This window comes from Symphalangus syndactylus, chromosome 14, assembly GCF_028878055.3.
Source record: "Symphalangus syndactylus isolate Jambi chromosome 14, NHGRI_mSymSyn1-v2.1_pri, whole genome shotgun sequence".
NCBI classification, from domain to species: Eukaryota; Metazoa; Chordata; class Mammalia; order Primates; family Hylobatidae; genus Symphalangus; species Symphalangus syndactylus.
Genome location: NC_072436.2, coordinates 53427984 through 53451443, shown reverse-complemented (window position 1 = coordinate 53451443; position 23460 = coordinate 53427984). Strand labels below are relative to the sequence as shown.

Below are 23460 nucleotides of genomic sequence, written 5' to 3'. Positions count from 1 at the left end.
AAAAAAAAAGACTAGAAGTAAATATTAAAAATCTGGGCTGGGCACGGTGGCTTATGCCTGTTATCACAGCACTTTGGGAGGCCAAGGCAAGCAGATCACTTGAGATCAGAAGTTTCAGACCGTCCTGGCCAACATGGTAAAACCCCGTCTCTACTAAAAATACAAAATTAGCTGGGTGTGGTGGCAGGTGCCTGTAGTCCCAGCTACTCGGAAGGCTGAGGCACGTGAATCACTTGAACCTGGGAGGCAGAGGTACAGTGAGCTGAGATCACGCCACTGCACTCCAGCATGGGCGACAGACAGAGACCCTGTCTCCATTTTTTGAAAAAATCAAAAATCTGAGTAATAGGAATATAGGTGTTTCTGTATCATTTAGTATACTTTTCTGTATAATTTTTAAAAATTTAAATGGGGTAGAGTGGCGTGCAGGCATGGCCTCTGCCTCCTTAAGAAGCTCATTGTTTAGACTCTAGCCTAGTTTATTTTTGCTGGCTGCTAGCAATCACTGCTTCTTTTTATAAGTGCTCATGCTCACAAAACACCCAATGAATATCTGTCCCCAAATGTCAAGCTCTGCCATCTGCAGTAGCCACTTTCTCATCCTTTAATAACAATAATAATGGTATCTGCCTTTATTTTACCTCCTAGCACTTCTCCTGATCTTACAGCTCCTCTACAATCAACAGTGGAATGAGAGGGGAAAAAAAAATCATACCAGTCTCATGAGAGCTAAAATGATCCTCGCAAGATGAGAGAGCAAACTACAAGAGAACCAAGGTCTCCAGACTCTAGCATCTCCCCAGTGATAGCACAGCCATTATTCCTCAGGAAAAGAAAACCATGAACAGCATCTGGAGAGGTCAATCACTTCCACAACCACCCTGCCTGTCCCTTCTGAAAAGGGACCAAATCCTGCCATTCCAGAGCAAGGCTGCTCATGTGTAATCTCGGAGTTCTTTCTGGATCTTCTCTATGACTTAATTCAAACAGTGAGACATCTGTTTGAATTCCACCATTCCACAACATACCTAACCCTCAACAGGACTCGCTTTTAGAAAATGGTTTCAAAGTAACTAAAGTTCCACACTGTGAATCTACATTTTCTGGCTATTTATAAATTTTTTGCCAGTTGCCTCAAGTTTACTTTAATCAACTGTAATAGACCAAAATATATAAGTTAAGCCTACAGCATCCTCCCCTATGATACAGTCAATGTCAGGGGTATTTTAGTGAGCATAGTTTTTAAGAGATGGGGTCTTACTATGTCGCCCAGGCTGGTCTCGAACTCCTAGTCTTATGGGATCCTCCCACCTTGGCCTCCCATAGTGCTGGGATTACAGGCATGAGCCACCCCACCCTGCCAGTGAGCATAGCTGTCAACAAGCTGCTTTTCAGGTCCATGATAAAAGGAAAATATTATAAGATTAATGAGATTTACTAATTAGATATACTCGCTGATAATGTGTTTTATTTTAATGAAAAGCCATGAGATTTAAAAGTACCCTCCTCTGCATCAAAACAATAAACCTGAAATCCTAAAGTCTAACATTATGTGTAATTATTTCTAGAAAAAAAAAGTTATACCTGCTGTAAACTTTGGCACACATTTTGCTAGGAAGACACTTCAGCAGTTACACTTAGTAACAAAACAAAGATCCACTGCCTCACTCCAGTTAACACGTGCCTCTTCCAGAAACACCAGCAACCAGTAATGTAGAGGCTTCCATTTAAAGGCAACTTTGCTGGAGTAAACAACAGATTTTTGCATGATTGAAGTATCCTTTAACTAACGGCAGCGTGAACTGATTTTTTAACCTAAAAACAACAGTTAAACTGGTTGTTTAACCATCAAGTTAAACTAGTTTTTTGCCAACTTTCTTAAATTGAAACTGTGCACTTAAAAAGAAATGCAACATAAACAATAGGGTGAGAATATAATTAAATACTAGCTAAGAAGATATAGTTTTGTAAAAAGTATACAAAGAAATCACATTGGGTGACAGACAACGTGAGCATTCCAGAAGCTCATCTGTGGAGGACTCATCCAGAGAACACGGCTCTACTGCCCTGGAGGCAGTGGGCTTTCCCTGAGAGCTGATTCAGGCTGTACACCCCATGGAGTCAGACGCACCTAGGTTCAGACCTTCTTTCTATCACTTTCTAGTCATTTCATACAGCTGGATTAAGTACTTTGCTAATTGCCTGAGTGTCTTCATGTCAAACAGGGATATTAATACTCACTTCCTTCCCTAGAGCTGTAGTGCGGATTAATGAGACCAGGGAGAAAAAGGCGGTCTACAAAGGGTACTCTTCACTGCTCCCAAACACCAACTCTAAGCTTGTTTTCAGTTTATAAGCTACAGGCTTATTTCCCCTGAAATGACAGCACCATACAGCAATAATGGAGGTCCAATCAGTTCTATTATTTCTCTGCACAACTGTCTGCAAACAAATGGGACATTATTACTGATTTAAAAAGGGGAAAACAGGAATGGACGAAGGATAGATTTTGTCTATTTTAGGGAGAATGTTGCAGAATTACAAAAGAGGCAACTTGAGATAAATGCATATTGAGGCGCAACAAAAATAAGACATTTTACAAGTCTTGAAGTTCAAGTTTTTAAGTTTAACTTACACCAACTTAATGAAAGAACAACCCAGTAGAAGGGAAAAACCTAACATGGTAGCCAACCACTGGACATCCAGTTTAGGAGTATGAGATTTCCTGGAACATTTACCTCCTTTTTCCACAACTCACACACAGGATTTGTGAAGAATGTTTTTCAAAATTTTTGGTACTTTGAAACAGCAACCAAGCTGCCAACAGAAGCCTCTCTACACACAAGCGTGCCACGACAAACAAAGGGGTAAATTCAAGCCATGACTGGCCATCTGCCACAGCATAAAGCAAGAGATAAACTAGTTGGCAAACTCTTTCCCTAGCCCACAACACTTTTCACATTCTCCTTTAAGTAAGAAATTCAGGCTACCCAGTTTCCCTACAAAACTCCAGTCCTATTAGAACTTCGCTTTAGTGAGCTGGAGTTCACCAACACAGAGCAAAGTCTTAGCCATCAATGAAGTCTCACTGAAAAGGAGAGTGCAGCAACATGACTGGTTAAATTGGAAAAAAAAAACCAATCAATGACCATTTCCCAAAAACAACAGAACACTTTTGTCCATCACTAACCCTCATGGACACCCAAATTTTGAAGTCTCTAAAACAACTCCTCGTGAAAGGAACTAGGACTCTTAAGACATAGCTAATTCCACATTATCAGACAGGAAAATAACAACCAGGATGGGTCTGCAAGCATGGAAACAGGGTAAGAATGCAAGAGTGCTCTCAAGGATGTCAGGGAATAATGCAGAAGAGGCAAAGAAAACAGCCTAACATGGTATCCAGTAGCCAGGTTGTGACAATGTAGATATTAAAAGAAAACAAATTATATTTAGTGGATATACATTTGAAAACAAAAAAAGTTATTCCAAAAAAGTTGAAATGCAAACATTTAAAGACAAGGAATATGATTAATTTTGTGTCAATTTGGGTTGTTGTTGTTTTTTGTTTTGAGACAGAGTCTCACTCCGTCACCTAGGCTGGAGTGCAGTGGCCCGAACTCGGCTCACTGCAACCTTCACCTCCCCAGTTCAAGAGATTCTCCTGCCTCAGCCTCCTGAGTAGGTGTAACTACAGGCACGCACCACCATGCCTGGCTAATTTTTGTATTTTTAGTACAGATGGGGGGCAGGGGGGCGGACAGTTCACCATGTTGCCCAGGCTAGTCTTGACCTCCTGAACTCAAGTGATCTACCAAAGTGCTGGGATTACAGGCGTGAGCTACTGTGCCCAGCAATTTTTTTCTGAATTTGAATAAGTAGAAGACAGTCAATACATTTGTTATTTCCTTCCTCTAATAAGTATGTCTGCTTATATAGAAACTTTTGTCTATCTGTGTGTGCAATAATGAAGGAAGGAAAAAGGAAATTCTGTGCAAACCCACAGTTTTGGAGCAAAATAAGAAGTATAAGAAGAATGGGGGGTGGGGAGGAAGATAAGCACAGTGGTCACATAAAGAAATTGGGTTAAAAAAAAATCAGTGATCTGTCCTAAAATAACCAAGATGCTAGACTAGATCTCTTGTCTGAGAAGAAGAAAAAAACTCTAAGTGGCCTTCTAATCAGAAGATCCCAACAAGAAATGTTTAAGTTTGCAATCTCTCTACTAAGTCGATATAACGACAAGTGGTCGGTAAGGAACGCTATTCCATACGGGAAAAACCAGCCTGGGCAAAACTAAAATCTATATGATAAATTTGAGCTCAAAAGGCCTTATTAAACTAACAAGTTAATTTGGAAAAAAACAGAAAGGACCCAGACAACAAGTAACCTAGATTTAAATTACATCGGGGGAAGCAACCAGGTTCCTGGCCCCTACTCAATACTCAGTCAATAATCCTGATCACACTTGACATGAATGGTCCCAGAAGACACTCACTTTTTTATTTTCTAGCTTGATAAGATTTCTAAAATCCCAGAAAGGTATAAAAATAAGAATTACTATTAACCTTAGGAAGGTTTAGAAATGAAGAAATTAATGAAAAAGCCCATAGTATTGATAATTAATAGTAAGTTTAAATATAAATATGGTAGTTTTACAATATTTGTGCTTGTTTTTTATTGTATTTAAAGTTCAAAAAAAAATCAGCTAACCACTTAAGTAACTTACAAGAGAAAAAAAGACATGTGTTCACACATGTATAAGTACCACGTTAGCCTCAATCATGGCTCACTGCAGCCTCAACCTCCCAGTCCTCAAGTTATAATCCTGCCTCAGCTTCCTCAGTAGCTGGGACCACAGACAAAAGCCACCACACTCGGCTAATTTTTACATTTTTTGTAGAGATGGAGTCTTATTTTGTTGCCCAGGCTCATTTCAAGGGATCTTCCTGCCTTAACTTCCCAAAGTGTTGGGATTATGGGCATGAGTCACCACACACAGCAGGATATTTTATAGCAAGTAAAATTTAGGATAAAGTAGTAACATACTGACACTCTTCACCACAAATTCCTGCCGAGCCCTTCAGCTCTCTCGTCACCTTTACTGCTACCATCCCTGCTCCCTGCTCCCTCATTCCCTCAGTCTCCTCCACTCTTCTCCATCCTTCGTGCATCTGGACCTGCATTCATCAGACCGAACACTACACATGCCCACTCCTTGGTTCAATCCGACATCCACCTTCGCTATTAACACAGGGAATACCTTTCTCCCCCATTAAATTCCTATCTTCTTTTCAGACCAACTCCAACACCGCTTCTTGTGAGAAACCTTTCCAGAATCCGTCATCTGAATGTGCTGTTTCTACCCCAGTGCTATCACAGCACTGTGTTCACACCTCCATGAACGCATGAGTAACACTACTGATTCTCATCACTTGTCTGGATCCTTCAGAGATGCACCACGAGAAAGAATCCTTTTTAAAAAGCTGCTGACCCGACAACTAAAATAGCTGTGTACCGATGTGTGCACCAAAATACAGGAAAGACAGGTAAATGCTGAAAGGTTGTACTTCTGGAGTTTGTTACACAGTTGTGCCCCTTTGTGACAACTCATAGAGCTGTACACTTATGATCTGTACACTTTTTACATCTTTCTTACACTTTAAAACATTACTTAAAAGAAGAGAAACTGCTCTGAATGCCGTAAGTATCTAAACCTGCTGAACTGAAGATGGATTCACACGCCAACCCCTCATCTTCTTGGTTAGAAAATCATATCATCTCATCTCAACTGTGGAGGGAAGACAAAACCCTGACATGTGAACATTTACATTTAAGCTGGAAACAAACTTTACCAAATGAATACTGACTATAATTTGCTTTAAGTTACTTTCTAGCTTCCTATTGGAAATACACAGAACAGAGCTTCTTAAAAAATGCCCTTTTGGGCCAGGCACAGTGGCTCATGCCTGTGATCCCAGCACTTTAGGAAGCTGAGGTGGGAGAATTACTTGAGCTCAGGAGTTTGAGACCAGCCTAGGCAACACTGTGAGACCTCATCTCTACTAAAAATACATTTTAAAAAATTAGCCTGATGTGGTGGCACACACCTGTAGTCCCAGCTACTCAAGAGGTTAAGGTGGGAGGATAGCTTGAGCCCAGAGGCTGCAGTGAGCCTGGAGATGGAGGCTGCAGTGGGCCGAGATCACACCACGGCACTCAAGCCTGGGCAAAAGGGCAAGACTATGTCTCAAAAAAAAATGGCCTTTTATCTTTAGGTTTTGAAAAGTAAATATTAATAGACATGCAAAATATACTTCAGCAAAAAAAGGTACAGAATCTACTTTTCCCAAATAAGTTATTTAAATCTAAATGTTAATCAAATCAACTCTATCCCCAGACTTTCATGTTTACAACATAATTGGCAACTAGAGTTTTCTCCCAAACACTAAATTCTTGCTTTACCGTGGTTTGAATAAAAAAATTAAGGCTAAATCTAATCTTAAACAAACAAACAAACAAACAAACAAAAAACCCGTAGGCCAGGCACAGTGGCTCACATCTGTAATCCCAGCACTCTGAGAGGCTGAGACAGGTGGATCACTTGAGGTCAGGAGTTCCAGACCAGCCTGGCCAACATGGCAAAACCCTGTCTACACTAAAAATACAAAAGAAATCCAGGAAGGATAAACCAGAAAATAGTGAGATTGAACACCTACAAGGGATGGATGGGTAGAAACAAGGAAGGAATAGAAGTGGGACAGAAAGAATGAGAAGAGACACATCTCTCAGCATACCTTTACTGTTCTGACTCAGAACCAACATGTTTCACATATCCAAAATGTAAATGATTGCAATTAGCAGGACATGGGAGAAACCCAAAACAGAATACAAACAGTAATATATGGACGTAAACAGATTATAAATGAATAACATAACCACACAGAAGAGGAAGTGACTAAAATATAACCTAAGTAACTTTAGAAAATAGCATCTGTATATTACAAGACTAAATACAAAAAGAACTGTGCACAAATATTGTACCCTAGTAAATTTACTCTTCATCTGTGTATGGGTTAGAATTCTGAAACTACTGTACGTATATACTGGGATTGAGCATAAGTAACTATACTGGGATAGTAAGAGCCATATTTTTTTTTTTCTTTGAGACAGAGTCTCGCTCTGTCACCCAGGCTGGAGTGCAGTGGCGCAATCTCACCTCACTGCAACCTTCACCTCCTGGGTTCAAGCTATTCCTGTGTCTCAGCCTCCCGAACAGCTGGACTACAGGCGCATCCACCACGCCCAGCTAATTTTTTATATTTTTAGTAGAGACGGGGTTTCACCATGTTGGCCAGGCTGGTCTCGAACTCCTGACCTCAAGTGATCCACCTGCCTCGGCCTCCCAAAGTGCTGGGATTACAGGCATGAGCCACCGCATCCTGCCAGAGCCATATTTTTTACTGTTGGAGACAGGACTTACAAATAAGGAAAAGAGGAGACTAGCATGGACACTACAGTATTCAATTAAAATCCGAGGGATCACTATGAATTCAAGAAACGGAGGTGGACATCGAAATAGCTGTGGATGCTATGCACGCGCACATGTATCCCCTTGCTCTGTGCACTTAGAGGGACTGGAAAGATGATGCCACGGTAGGAATGAGCACAGCAAGACTCTATTCTCCAAAGGAACTACAGGCTCCTTGGAAAAATGATTGCTTCCAGGACAGGGGTAGAGAAAATACAGGACAAGCCTGGAGCATGCTATGGCACCAGAAAGGAAAAAATGGCTCTAAAAATGATGGAGACTAGATAGAGGTGGTAGTTGCACAACATTGTGAATGTACTAAATTGTTTATTTTAAAAGGGTTAATTTTGTTATGTTAATTTCACCTCAATAAATTTGAAAAAAATGATAGCAGCACAACAAAAGGCTCAGAAGCCAACTTGAGGAAGCTCCTAATGGCCACCTCTGAGACAATTTAAACAACAAAATAAGTTACTGTCATAAAGGATCATAACCCACAGAATTAAATAAATATCCATGAGTTCATACTTATGTAAAGAAATAAGAAAGAAATACATGAAGGAGGGCCGGGTGTGGTGACTCAAGCCTGTGATCCCAGCACTTTGGGAGGCTGAGGCAGGTGGATCACCTGAGGTCAAGAGTTCAAGACCAGCCTGGCCAACATGGTGAAACCCATCTCTACTAAAAATACAAAAAAAAGTAGCAGGGCATGGTGGCGCACGCCTGTAATCCCAGCTACTCAGGTGGTGGAGACACAAGAATCACCTGAATCCGAGAGGCAGAGGGTGCAGTGAGCCGAGACTGTGCCACTGCGTTCCAGCCTGGGTGACAGAGCTAGACTTCATCTCAAAAAAAAAAAAAAAAAAGAAATGAGGGAGAAGAGACATCTCTTCCTTACAGTGGAATTCCAATTAACTAATAAGTACAGAATGAATGATGGAAACAGAAAGTTACATTTGGAAAACACCACAGTAAGAATTGCTGCAGGCAGCCATAAAAAAATAACGAGATCATGTCCTCTGCAGGGACATAGATGGAGCTGAAGGCCATTATCCTTAGCAAACTAATGCAGGAACAGAAAACCAAATACCCCATGTCCTCATAAGTGGCAGCTAAATGAGAACACATGGACACACAGAGGGAAACAACACACACTGGGGACTTTTGGAGGGTGGAGGGTGTGAGGAGGGAGAGGATCAGAAAAAATAACTAATGGGTATAATACCTGGGTGATGAAATAATCCTTACAACAAACCTGATAACACAAGTTTACCTACGCAACAAATCTGCACTTGTACCCTTGAACTTAAAATAAAAGTTTAAAAAAATTGCTGCAGGCAAAAATCATCAAAGGATGTCAACATTTGTAGGTAAAAGTATGATGAGAAACAGGATATTGGCTTCCAAAAAATGCTTATTAATTACAATGGCAAAAATAGTAACTTAACAGTGGAAAAGCCTGTCAGACACCACTTCAACCAAGTGATCGAAGCAAACATCACCAGTAACAAGACACATCAACATCACACACCTCCTGATATAATGTGCTAACTGAAGGATACAGCCAGGGTGCGGTGGCTCATGCTTGTAATTCTAGCAGTTTGGGAGGCTGAGGCAGGAGGATCACTTGAGCCCAGGAGTTCGTGACCAGCCTGGACAACATAGTGAGACCCTGACTCTACAAAAAAATTTTACAATTAGCCGAGCATGGTACTGCATGCCTGTAGGCCTTCCCTCAAATTTGGAAGCTGAGGTAAGGGGGACTGATTGGGCCCAGGAAGTCAAGGCTGCAGTGAACCATGATCATACTACTTCGCTCCAGCCTGTGTGACAGAGTGAGACCCAGTTTCAAAAAACAAAAAAGGTAGCTGGACGCGGTGGCTCACACCTGTAATCCTAACACTTTGGGAGGCCAAGGTGGGCAGATCACCTGAGGTCAGGAGTTTGAGACCAGCCTAGACACTTTAGAGAAACTCTATCTCTACTTAAAATACAAAACTTAGCTGGGTGTGGTGGGGTGCACCTGTAATCCCAGCTGCTCAGGAGGCTAAGGCAGGAGAATTGCTTGAACCCAGGGGGCAGAGGTTGCAGTGAGCTAAGATTGTCGATTGCACCAATGCACTCCAGCCTGGGCTACAGAGCGAAACTCCATCTCAGAAAAAAAGGACATAACATCAACATCATTTCTGTGGTATTCTTGCCAAAAATGCATTAGAGTTGTCCCTTGCTATCCATAGGGGATGGGTTCCAGTATCTCTGAGGATACCAAAATCTGCAGATGCTCAAGTCTCTGATATATGACACAGTATTTACATATGACCTACACACAGCCTCTTGTATACTTTAAATCATCTCTAGATTACTTACAATATCTAATACAATGTAAATGCTAAATAGTTGTTATACTGTGTTTTTTAGGGAATAATGACCAAAGAAAACCAGTTTGTATATGTTCAGTACACACACAAACACTGTAGACCTAACCACATTTTCCATCTGTGGTTGGTTGAATCTGTGTATACAGAGGGCCGACTGTGCCTCAATCTAACCAGATAAATCATCAGGCAAATTCAAATTCAGGGGCATTCCACAAAAATGTCGAGGACATAAAAGACAAAGAAAGGGCCCAAAAAAAACCAGTTTGTATATGTTCAGTACACACACAAACACTGTAGACCTAACCACATTTTCCATCTGTGGTTGGTTGAATCTGTGTATACAGAGGGCCGACTGTGACTCAATCTAACTAGATAAATCATCAGGCAAATTCAAATTCAGGGGCATTCCACAAAAATGTCGAGGACATAAAAGACAAAGAAAGGGCCAGGCGTGGTGGCTCACACCTGTAATCCCAGCACTTTGGGAAGCCAAGGCGGGCAGATCAACTGAGGTCAGGAGTTTGAGAACAGCCTGGCCAACATGTTGAAACCCCATCTCTACTAAAAATACAAAATTAGTCAGGCATGGTAGAGGGCACCTGTAATCTCAGCTACTAGGGAGGCTGAGATAGGAGAATCGCCTGAACACGGGAGGTGGAGGGTGCAGTGAGCCGAGGTCGCGCCACTGCACTGCAGCCTGGGCAACGTAGCGAGACTCCATCCCAAAAAAAAAAAAAAAAAAATGGAGAACATTTTGCATACTGGAAGAAAGAGGACATGACAACTAAATGCACCATGGGATCCTAGATTGGACTCTGGCACAGAAGGACATTAGTGGGAACTCTAGTGAAATTCAAATAAGGTTTGTAGATTAGTTAATAATTTTCAATCAAAATTAATTTTTTGGTTTAGAAAATTATACTACTCTATATATAAGTTGTTAATATTGGGGGAGGCTAGGTATAAGGGAAATCTGTGTACTATTTTTGTACATTTATTGTAAATCTAAAAGTATTTCATAATAAAGTTTTTAAAAACATTTACTGCTGTTCAACTTACTGTTTAATTTACTGTTTTTACTGTTTTGCAGCTCTCTCCTCCCTCCTCTCCTACACTACAGCAAGGATATTCCTCTAACATGTTCTAATGCTAATGCATCCCAGACCACAAACAGTGCCTGGCACACAGAAGGCACTCAAAAAACACAGGTCGACAATTTCGGTAAGCCAGAATGATGACGGCGTATTCCAAGTCCTAGACTTAGTATTAACTTTCCTTATATCATATTTGAAAGCAGCTTTGCTTATTCTGTAAAGAAAAACAAATCTAAAAACTTTTATTCACTGTTTACAAATCAGAATCATAGTTTTCAATAAAATGCTTTGTCTGGTGTTTCTGTTATAGCTAACAGGATACAAATCTGATCTTTTCTTGCAGTAAGTGTTTTCTCAGAATATACTGTAGTCTACTGATTCAAAGGTACACATTTTCTCCCATACTTCAACATCTGAAATCAAGGTGACTCTTACACGTGATGGCATGTCATAGTTTAATCAGCAGCTGCTTTTCCTGCTTAGCAGTACTTTACAATCATGGTGCATCTAATGGTGTATTAAATTTGATGAAATCTGGTAATGAATAAAGCATTTTCAAAATATTTTTGGAGCTCCACTTCCAACGCAACAGCGTAAGCTCTGCTGATCCCCTGTGAAGTGAAACTAGTGAAAATTATTGTTTTAAAAACCTCTTAAGAGGACTTAAAAACTGTCTCAAGGACAAATAGCAAATGAAGAAATACCTATACGAGAAAATCTATAAAAATTCAGTGAGAAAGATGAGAGCACAGTATTTGAACCAAGATCATTCCCCCGTCTCTTCTCCTCAACCAGTGAGGTAGAGACCTCACTCCAGACTACAGCAGCCAAGAACGCAGGGCTCCCTTTGCTCTCCAGCTCCAAGCTGCGGGATTTCATCCTGGGAGAAGCAGGACTTCAACTTTTCTCCTGCTGCCCCCAGCTGCCTGTAGCTAAGGTTAAGTCCCAGGCAAGTGCAATTGAGATGTGGGGGCTCTCTTACTCTATCCAACCCCTGCTGATGGAATGCAGGCTCTACATTGGGTGCAGTGTGCTGAGAATATTAGGGCCCTGACAGCCCTTCCTGGGCTTGGAAGGCAGTGTTTCCACACCTGGCACCTGGAAAAGCACAGCCACAAGAACCTCAACCTCCTGGCCTCTCCACTTAGTGCTCAGCTCCTAGAGTGGGGCTGCCACTCAGAGAAAAATCTGTCATTATCCTCAGCCCCACCTCAAGACTCAGAAATCTTGCCTGAAGCCATAAAACAGCTCCTGATCTCTTCCCAAAGAAGGGGCTTCATTTGCAACAGCGCCTGGAGAAGTTTGGGCTTGTGGTGAGAGAATGGGGAGAATTGTGGATCTAGTGAGGATGCGGCCTAGAGTGTGGGAACTAGCTTGCAGGAGAGAACCTGCAAAAGAGGTGGAAAGGAGGAGTCCTCTTGGGGTCAGAAAAATATCGGACACTGACCTTAGAAACTATTTCTTCAAAGGAATCACAATTTTATCACAGAATACATTATAGGTGGAAAAGAAAAAAAAAGGAACCACAATTTAGTTTGTAGCAGAATTTATGCCCCAGGGCATTGGTGTAAACAATAAAACAATCAGCTAGTAATTAGTGTAGGAGTCTCAGAAAGAGTAAAGGGGCATCCTAGGGTGAGTGTGGGCAAACCAAGAACTGAAGCTCCAGCCAGCCACTAAACAAATAAATCAGCAAATAATAACACGTGAAGGGGACTTTAGTACCCCAGGTTGCTAAAATACATTTCTCTAAAATGTCCAGTTTCCAATGAAAAAATTAGGAGATGTGCAAAGAAACAGAAAAATACAACCAATACACCAAACGGGGGAAAAAAAACCAAGCAGGTAACAGAAACTGCCTGTGAGTACAACTAGATGAACTAGATGTTGGATTTATTTATTTATTTTTATTTTTTGAGATGAAGTCTAGCTCTGTCACCCTGACTGGAGTGCAGTGGGGCGATCTCGGCTCACTGCAACCTCCGCCTCCTGGGTTCAAGCAATTCTCCTTGCCTCAGCCTCCCCAGTAGCTGGGATTACAGGTGCCCACCACCACGCCCAGCTGATTTTTTTAGTAGAGATGGGATTTTGCCGTATTGGCTAGGCTGGTCTCGAACTCCTGACCTCCGGTGATCCACCTGCCTCAGCCTCCCAAACTGCTGGGATTACAGGCATGAGCCACCGTGCCCGGCCAGGATTTATTTTTAAAAGGATTTCAAATCAGCCATTATAAATAAACTCACAGAACTAAAAGAAAATTTAATGGAAGAAGTAAAAGAAGGTATGACAAAGAGGCATCAAATATAAACTATTAATAATAAGAGAGAAATTTTAAGAAAGAACCAAATGGAAATTCTGGAGTTGAAAAGTACAATAGGAGTAAAAATTCACCAGAGGACCTTGTGATGGTTAATTTTACGTTTCAATCTCACGGGGCTAAGGAATGCCCAGACAGCTGATAAAACATTATTTCTGGATATGTCTGTGAAGGTATTTCTAGAGGAGATTAGTATTTGAATCTGTAGACTGAGGAAAGAACATGACCCTCACCAATGTGGGTGGGTATCATCCAATCTACTAAGATCCTGAGTAGATCAAAAAGTTGGAGGAAGGACAAATTTGTTTCTGGTCTGAGTTAAGATATCCCGCCCTCAGACATCAGCCCAGCTGGTCCTCCGGCCTTTGAACTTGCACTGGGACTTTCATCATTGGCTCCCTTATCCTCAGGCCTTTGGACTGAGACTGAATTACACCACCAGCTTTCCTGGTTCTCCAGCTTGCAGACGGCAGATTCCAGGACCTCTCGGCCTCCATAATCACATGTGCCAGTTCCTATAATAAATCTTCCTGTGTGTGCGCGCACATGTGTTTGTGTGTGTGTGTGTGTGTGTGTGTGCGTTCTGTTTCTCTGATGAACCCTAACTAATACATGCCTCAAGAATAGATTTGAACACAATGGAGAGAGAATTAGCAAACTTGAAGGCAGGTTGGTAGAGATTACGTAAGCTCAAGAGGGAGAAAAAAAAATGAAAAATGAACACAGCCTCAGAGAAAGGTGGAACACCAATAAGCACACCACCACACGTGTAATGGGAATACCAGAACGAAAGGAGAGAGAAAGGAGAAGAAAAAAATTCAAAATAATGACTTAATACTTCCCAAATTTACTGAAAAACAATAAGCTATTCATCCAGGAAGCTCAACAGACTCCAAACAGGGTCAATAAAAGAGACCCACAAACACATGGTGGAAATGAAAAAAGTCAAACACAAGAAAATCTTGAAAGCTGCAAGGGAAAAACGACATTACTTACAAGGGAACTTCCATAAGATTAATAGCTGACTTCTCAGCAGAAATAATAGAGGACAAAGGCAATGCAATCACGCACAGTGCTCAAAAACAACAAAAGCCCTTGTTAACCAAGAATCCTATGTCCAGAAAAGCTATCTTTCAAAAATAAAGGTGAAATAAAGACATACCTAAATAAACAAAAACTGAGGGAATTCATTGTTAGCAGACATGCCTTATAAGAAACACTAAGGGAAATTCTTCAGGCTGAAAGGAAGTGACTCCAGATCATGGTTCAAATCCACATAAAAAGCAGCAATAATTATGAAATTAGAATGTACACTATTAATGTATTTTTTCTTCTTTCTGTTAACTGATTTAAAAAGTCAATTGTATAAAATATTTATATAATTCATTGCTGGGTCCATAATATGTGGAAATATGTCAGTAATATAATTGCCAGTAATAGCACAGAGGAGGTAGGTGGAAAAAAACTGTAATGGGCTAAGGAAATAATAACACATAAAAATAATAATTATAACAATATATTGTTTGGTTTGCAACATTAACAGATGTAATAAGTATAACAATACCCCCCAAAAGGGTAAAAAGGAACAGACCTACATAGGAGCAACACTCCTATATATTACTAAAATTAAGCTAGTATAAATCTAAAGCTGATTCTGTTGAGAGACTACTAAAAATACTCAAAAGTAGTGAAAAAGTCATTAATGAAATTAAAATGCTAAATTAGAATTCAATCAATGCAAAAAAAAAGCAATAAGGGAGGAATACAAGAACAAAAAAGACATGAGGCACAGGAAAAACAAAAAATCAGATGACAGAAATGAATCCAGTTATATTAGTAATATCATTAAGTATGTATGAATATACAACCCAATCAAAACACAGAGAGTGTCAGACTGGATTTTAAAAAGCATGATCCAATTATATGTTGTCTACAGGAGACACACAGTAAATTCAAAGATAAACAGATTGAAGTAAAAGAATAAGAATGTGTACAGGTCTCATTCACTTTGAAAAAGTCTGGTAATTCCTCAAATGATTAAACAAAATAGAGTTATGATAGGACCCAGCAATTCTACTCCTTGGTAAATACCCAAGAAAAATAAAAACACATGTCCACACAGAAACATGCACCTCAATGTTTATAGCAGCATTACTCATAATAGGCAAAACGTAGAAATAACCCAAAGTTCACCAGCGGATGGATGGATAAACAGTGTGGTACATCCATACAAGGGACTATTATTCAGCTGTAAGAAGGGACGAAGCACATATCCTTTCTGTGTACTGTGAAGTAACCCCACTGTGAAGTGATCTGCCACAACACAGGTGAACATTGCAAAGATTACACTAAGTGAAAGAAGCCAGTCACAGAAGACCACATACTATATGATTACATTTATCTGAAAATCCAGAATAGGGAAATCTATAGAGACAGAAAAATTAGTGGTTGCCTAACCCCTAGGAAGGGAGGGGAGGGAGGTAGGGATTAGGACAGTAATAGCTAAAGGGTATAGGATTCCTTTTTGAGGTGATAAAAACGCTCTAAAATTGACTGTGGTGATGGATACACATCTGTGAATATACCAAAAACCAATTCATTGTACACTTTAAATGGATGAATTGTATAGTATGTAAATTATATCTCAAGCTGTTTAAAACTGTTTAAATACATTTTTGCTGAAGGAATCAATCATTTATCTAACAAATGTTTACTAAGCACCACCGGATCGGGCACTGCAAAAATAATACCAGTCTCTGTCCCAACGGACAGGGACCCGTGACTGCTTCATCAGTCTCGCCCAGGGTCTAGATTGCACCTGACCACAGCAGGAGGTTCATCAGGAGCCATGCTCCTCCCAGCAAGACAGACATGTAACTACTCCTGCCCCACTCTCACAACACGCACCTACAACTGTCCCAATTTGTCCATTCCACATAATTGGAAATCTGCCTCATTTTTATGTGGGAATCCAGTATATCCCGCTGAAACTGTTACTCTGTCTTGCACCACAGCTTCCCTGGCAGGATTCCTGACATACTCCCCCACTTATGCCAATCCCCTGGACCAGCTCGTGTATTCTTTCAAGTGGCGAATGAGGACTTTGTCAAACCAGTACTTCTAGGAACTGTACTTTAAAGATTCTCCCCGGGGCCTGAAAGCTTAAGGAGATGAATAACTCCTCCCTTCTCAGGCCCAGTCAGTCCCAAGGTGCAACTTGCGCCAGCAAGACAGCAGAAGCAGGAAGAGAGCCGGCCGGAAGACACGTACCCCTGAAGATTGAGAAAGGGGTCACCTGGGTACAACGTAGCAGTTACGTCAGACTAGGACACTTTTTATTTACAGGAGACTATAAAACCTTTGCCCGGTCCTCACTTGGGTCTGACACCATTTTAGGCCTCAGCCTGCCTGCAAAAAATGATGAGTTCATGTCCTTTGTAGGGACATGGATGAAACTGGAAATCATCTCATTCTCAGTAAACTATTGCCAGGACAAAAAACCAAACGCATGTTCTCACTCATAGGTGGGAATTGAACAATGAGAACACATGGACACAGGAAGGGGAACATCACACTCCGGGGACTGTTGTGGGGTCGGGGGAGGGGGTAGGGATAGCATTAGGAGATATACCTAATGCTAAATGATGAGTTAATGGGTGCAGCACACCAACATGGCACATGGATACATATGTAACGAACCTGCACATTGTGCACATGTACTCTAAAAGTTAAAGTATAATAATAATAAAATTAAATTAAATTAAAAAAAGTAAAAAATACAAAAAAAAAAAAACAGCATGTTGCTCCACACCGCCTCGTGTTGTCTGTTGGTGCGCTGTCAGGGTTTGAACCAATACAAGAAGCTTGCAGTACTGTGATTACCAGCTAAACACTGAGAGGGCCTAAGTCCTATGTGCTGGTATTAATGAGCATCTCACAATTCCAAAGGATGAATACTCTACTCCCCTTCAGAACTTGTAGATGCACATGCAGCTCCCTGGACCTGATATGCCCAGTGTTCCCCACTCTGCCTGGCTTGGCCTTCACATTCATCCTTCACATTCTACCTCCTGTGTAAAGCACCTGAAGAATTAGTAGCCTCTGCTTTTGCTTTTCTGAGCAACAGACCAATAGCTAAGAGCATAAGCTCTTGAATGAGGCTGCCTGAATTCAAACTTTAACTCCACTACTTAACATATGACCTTGGTAAGTTTCTCAGTCACTCTGCCCTGGTTTCTCCATTTACAGAAAGGGGATAATATCTCCAATCATTGTTATGAGGATTAAAATACATATAATACACTTACAGGCAAGCACTGTTATTGTTTCTATCTAACTCTATCTGATGGTAAATTTGTTTACATGCATCTTTCCCTGACCAGTCCCTGAGCTGCTCAAAGGCATAAAATTACTTATTGCTTTTCTTATTAATAGCATATAATATAGGGCTAGGCGCAAGATAGGTACATGTAAGGGACCCATGAATGAATGAAAAAAACACACAAAAAAACCCATTAGTCTAGCAATGTCAAAGATTATAGAAACCACACTTTCAAAATAAAAATCAGAGCACGTGGTTTATGGGTATATTAGAATTGAGTCTCTCAAATCAGGACTTCTCTGGAAAACCCAGGCTGTCTGACTGCCAGAACTATCTAGAAAGAATCCAAATGCCCAACAGTTTGAGTGGCTACAGAAACGATAACATTTAACACAGAAGATTTTATGTAACCATAACCAGAAACCTGTGTTGATACCTGGAAGAGTCTGGAAAAAACACTAAGTAGAAAATCAGAGCAGAAGTTTGCAAAGAAGAATTATGGAGCTATTCAGAGAATGATGATCAAAGTTAACAGACTGTGTGTGTGCATCTAACACTGTGTAGAGAAAGAATCTTTTTAATTAATTTTCATTCTAAAGACAGCTTAATAATTATGCTTATTATAAGGCCTTTACATATGAAACAAGGAAAATAAAATGGAGATTCCAAGACCTGTCGTCTTTCAAATAAGGCACAGTGAAAAGGGTCAAGTTTCTCTACTACTATAATTCTCTGAATAGGTAAGTTTCCTAATAAAAATAAAAAAAAAAAGCATACTTTTCTGCTCAACAACCCTCTTATTTCATAAACAGACTTTTAATAGCCAGTCATTTGTTTTGTTCATGTCAGGGACAATCAATAGTTTGATTAACTATTCAAACTACTTCTTGATTGGCCGGGCGTGATGGCCTGTGCCTGTAGTCCCGGCTACTCCTGTGGCTGAGGCACAAGAATTGCCTGAACCCAGGAGGCAGAGAGGTTGCAGTGAGCCGAGGTCTTGCCACTGCACTCTAGCCTAGGTGACAGAGTGAAACTCTGTCTCAAAAACAAACAAAAAGAAAGCACCTCCTGATTAAGCCTTCTCATTTAGTACAATAAAAACATGAATTCTAAAATGTACATATTTGCATATAAAGCAAAAAGGACTTTAGCAAGTTTTTCATTCATTTTCCCCCAAGAGTTCCCCCAAAATTAGAGCCCAACTCAGAGAAAGACAAAGAACGGGAAAAGACTCTACTTGCTCAAAGCACAGAGCATGCTTTTACTTATATCAGATTTTTAACATATACATGCACATACAGATATATACATATGCAATATGTATATATAGACATGGATGTAAACACACATCAGAATAAGGTCACAAAGCAATCTTTTCAGTTGTCTTCATATGAGTCAATAAAGCAACATCAGCAACAGCAGCTTCAAATAGCCCAGGTGATGACAGATATTCTAACAAACCAAATATGCAACCACCTCAACATTTCCATCTTTCTTCTCATCATCAACATTCCTTAGATTAATCAAAGGAAAGGAGACAAGTAAGAAGTATGGGTAGGAATTTACTTCAAGTAGTTTCTCTTAAAAAAAAAAAGCAAATAAATACGTTACCCTAAAATTATATAATTCCAGTCAATGAACAGATAGCTTCTCTTTAAAACACGGTTCAACAGTCTAAACATAATTAATTTTTTAAAAATGTTTTAATATTCCAATAAGAATTTCTACTTATCCCTTCTTAAATACTTTTGCCTAAGGAGTAATCTGTCAATGCATGCAGTTTAAATCATTAACTACATAGCACCCAATCATTAGCATAATTAGCATGTAAATCTCACGAAGGCACTAATTGTGTCCTTTTAAGTGTTTTACGCAACACTTGGTACAAGGAAGCTTATTAAACACTTAATTATGTTTAGTAAAAAGAACAAAATGCCAAAACAAAAGTCTTTATTATTCAACTTGGCTGTCTTTTAGAATATAAACCACTGATCAGTATCTGTTTCTCCAAGTACAATTATAAGAAACTGAAAACAAAACAAGCCCCACTGGAATTAGAAATTCTGTGTCCTCTGTCCAAGAATACTGTTTCATTTTTATATCAGAAAGAAACTGCCAGCAGATAGCATGTAACATGCAGGTTGCCAGGGTATTTGACCTAAGCATTTAGGCACCTTAACCAAGCAAAAAGCCTAGTACATTTCATGCACATTTTCCGAGTCATTTTCCTTACCTTTCCCATTTTGCCATGTAGTATACCAAGACAAAGTAAGGAAGGAAGTGATAAATGCTAAAGCAGTGGCTACAGTTCCATTGCGGAGCCTCATCTCATTTCACCATCACACTGGTCCATATGTTTATGATGACAACAACCAGGACTGTTTTCTTTTTACCCTGAAAGTCAACTGAATGCAGTACTCCTGGCTCTAGGCCAATAAAAATCAGTAAGAGAAGTTCATTTCAGATGATCTGCAGGAGGAGCCTAGCAGCAATGCCGTTCACAACTGTACTCGGGATTGTCTCTGCGGTCTTCATACGCTGATGCCTCGGTCTTTTCCCTTCCTATTCGGGGAAAAGAGAAAGTCAAGCTCATTCAGTAATGCAAAATGTAAGTTTCTTCATTTACTATTCATCATTATAAACAGACTTTTGGCAGAGCTAAATTGTATCTATAAATATTATCCCTACATCGAAACTACTCATTTAACATACTAGAATTATATGGTCCTTCTCCTCCTGGAAAAAAAATACAAAACAGCTTCAAACTATATTCTCTCCTCATTGGTTTTGTTTTGTCTTTAAAAAGAAAGTTATGGTGACTGATTTTAAAGGGAGAAGTGGAGCTCACAGATTCCAGGATGAGAACTCTAGTGATCACACAATGGTTCCTGAGAAACATAACCTTCACTCTCTCCAGTTTTCCTATTGCACAATAATAGGAAATTTTTTTAATAAGAAAATTGACAGAATACAATATATAAGGGTCAAAGGACCTGGGCCCTTGACCCAGCTCTGTCATTACTTACATGATTTGGGGCATGCCACTTATCTAGATCTCAAGGTTTCATTCACAAAATGAGGTAACAATCTGTCTTATGTCCTCTTTCACATATTGTCATAAATTACAAAAAGGTTACGGTTATAACTGCTGTTTATCACTGTCATAAAATAAATGTCGTTTTTCCAGTGACTAACCACTCCCAGGGTGTAAACTGGAAATATGTAAGCATTTAGAAAACGCAGCAATCCCGCCAGGATACTGTATGCCTTAGGCTCTATCACTCTGCATTGCTTTAACTCAAGAAATCTGGGAAATCACCACTGATCGAACAAAGCTGTTGGGAAAAGGGAAAGAAATGAAGTCATTAGAAGTACTTAAGCGCAGCATTTAGCATATAATAGGTTCTCAAAAAATGTTAACTGTACTAAAAACCAAACGTTTTTGGTTAATTGAACAACAACAACAAAACCAGCCAGCTACTGGTTCCAGTCCACTCTATGCATGGTCAGTCTCAACCCCAGGAGGCACGTCACGCCCTCCAAGATGTGCACAGATTCCTGGTAGCCTCAGCGGGTGCCACAGGATGCACTTGGTAATATACTGACACTGTAGTGGGGGAGTTAATATACCTCCAAAAATGGCCAGCAGTTCCAACGGAAAATTCTCTCTGGAGAAGAGCACTATTGATTCAAGCAGCCATTTGCAGGCAATTCAGAAATTGCCACCACCACTGCTTCTTAACACTGAACATTACTAGAAATTCCCCCTAGTAAAGAAAGATGACAGGGGCATAGTACTAATAATGACAGCCACTACAACTTATGAAATGTTTCCTATGTGCCTGATCCACCACATGGTTTAAATCTTCACAAAATCCTTCCTATGAGGCAGGCATTATTAACTCTGTTCTACACACAAGGAAATGAATCCAGAGAAAGAACTCGAATTTGTTTGTCTCCAAAGTCCAAGCTCTCATCTACTACACTTTCCCTCTCAAATGAGGCCACCTGCACCTGGCAATACAAAGAGAAGTGCCAGGTATAGTCCAAGTATCAGGTTAAACTGCAGAATCTTCCCAGAGTATTAATTATACCCAGCTGTAAGTGTAAATTTAAAAAAAAATTATATGACACACTGATCTACTATGGAGTAAGTTGCAAAATTCATGGAAATTTTCAAAGTCGAAACATACAACTTTAAACAAATCTCCACTTCCCGTAGCTTTTGGCTAATACCTCACCACAACCCACCACCAAACTATGCCTGCTAACCATCCTCAGACAGTGGCTCTACCTTCCATGTAATATTCTAGAAGCACCTACCCTCTTTTACTACCTGAACACAAAGAGATCTAAAAATATGCTCATGCAGAAGTTATCATTGTTCCCTAAGACTGAACTTACTCACCTTCTACAGTTAAGACAAGTTAACATCAAACATGCCCACGTCTACAGTTTAGAATTAAAATCTTCACAGCGGCCAGGTGTGATGGCTCATGCCTGTAATCCTAGCACTTTGGGAGGCCGAGGAAGGCAGATTACCCGAGGTCAGGAGTTCAAGGCCAGCCTGGCCAACATGATGAAAACCCTGTCTCTACTAAAAATACAAAAATCAGCCAGGCGTGGTGGCAGATGCCAGTAATCCCAGCTTACTCGGGAGGCTGAGGCAGGAGAATTACTTGAACCAGGGAGGCAGAGGTTGCAGTGAGCCGAGATCACACCACTGCACTCCAGCCTGGGTGACAGAGACTCCGTTTCAAAAAAAAAACCAAAAAACTTCATAACAAGACTGCTCTAATTATCTTAAATCAATAAGCACCCAATAATGAATTCTGATTATAAAAACAAGGGTGATAATTCTATGAATTATATAACTTGGAACATTAATCCCAGTGTGGCATTATATTAAAATACTTATAACTTTCAGCTGCTATCTACTTAGCCCTATTTTACTTGAGAAAGAATTTTGTTCTAGTAAAAGATCTAAAAAGCATACAGGTTATTAGAGTAAGCACTCAATTCATAATAATGGGGAGGTAGAGAGCACATCATATAGTTAAGGATATTTTAAAAGTTTTACTAAACACAAATAAAGCTCGTAAAAAAATTCCATAGAAATGTATAGAGACAAGTAAAAGTAAATGAACTCTAAAACCAAACTATTGATATACTACCCCAATATATGAAAAAATTAAAAAATACTGGATCCAGTAAGTTATGAAACTCTGAAGATACTTACAATAAATTCTACTAGCAAATAAGCCTTGAAATTTTGAAAGAAAAATATGAGTGTTTTACTCAGTAAGAATGCAGTCATACATTTTTAATTAGGGTTTCCCAGCTAATAAGTTTAACTGCACAGCACAAGTGAAGAAACTCTACTCACTCTTCAATTATGAGACATAATTCACAGGCTGGCTTGGAAGACACAGGTGACCTACATTTTTATTAGTGTCTACATTTGCAAAAATTTTAATCTAGCCCCTTAATATTCTCGGAGACTATAACCTAACACGTTTGAATTTTTAACAACAACGAAAAAAGGTAGTGGCTAAAATTGCTAGTCATTTCTCCACCCTCCCAAAGGTGAATGGAACTTTCAACTCTAGACATCAGACTGTTTTGTTAACAATCCTTTAAGGGCTTCAGCCTTCATTTTATTATTGGATACAAAACCTTTACTTATTTTAAAGTGTTCTCTGAAATACTCAATATAGTCAGCGGCTGAGAACACTTTGCTGAACGTTTGGCATCTTCCTTAATCAGCATCCCACAGACAGGGGAGAGGTGCCTTAAGAATGAAAGGCACAATAATTCCT

At 39.9% G+C, this 23460-nt stretch overlaps 1 protein-coding gene across 3 annotated transcripts in view; it reads right to left on the bottom strand.

Annotated features, from left to right (window-relative positions):
* The window catches only part of MGAT4A (alpha-1,3-mannosyl-glycoprotein 4-beta-N-acetylglucosaminyltransferase A), a 121239-nt gene that overhangs the window by 96490 nt on the left and 1289 nt on the right, over window positions 1–23460 (bottom strand). For 2 of the 3 annotated variants that reach the window (XM_055242076.2, XM_055242075.2), the window contains exon 2: window positions 19875–20203. In XM_055242076.2, the coding sequence (XP_055098051.1) occupies window positions 19875–19968 (94 nt within the window). In that variant the 5' untranslated portion in view covers window positions 19969–20203. Of the gene's footprint in view, window positions 1–19874; window positions 20826–23460 lie in introns of those variants that run through there. The other variant, XM_063617660.1, reaches the window with a different exon arrangement.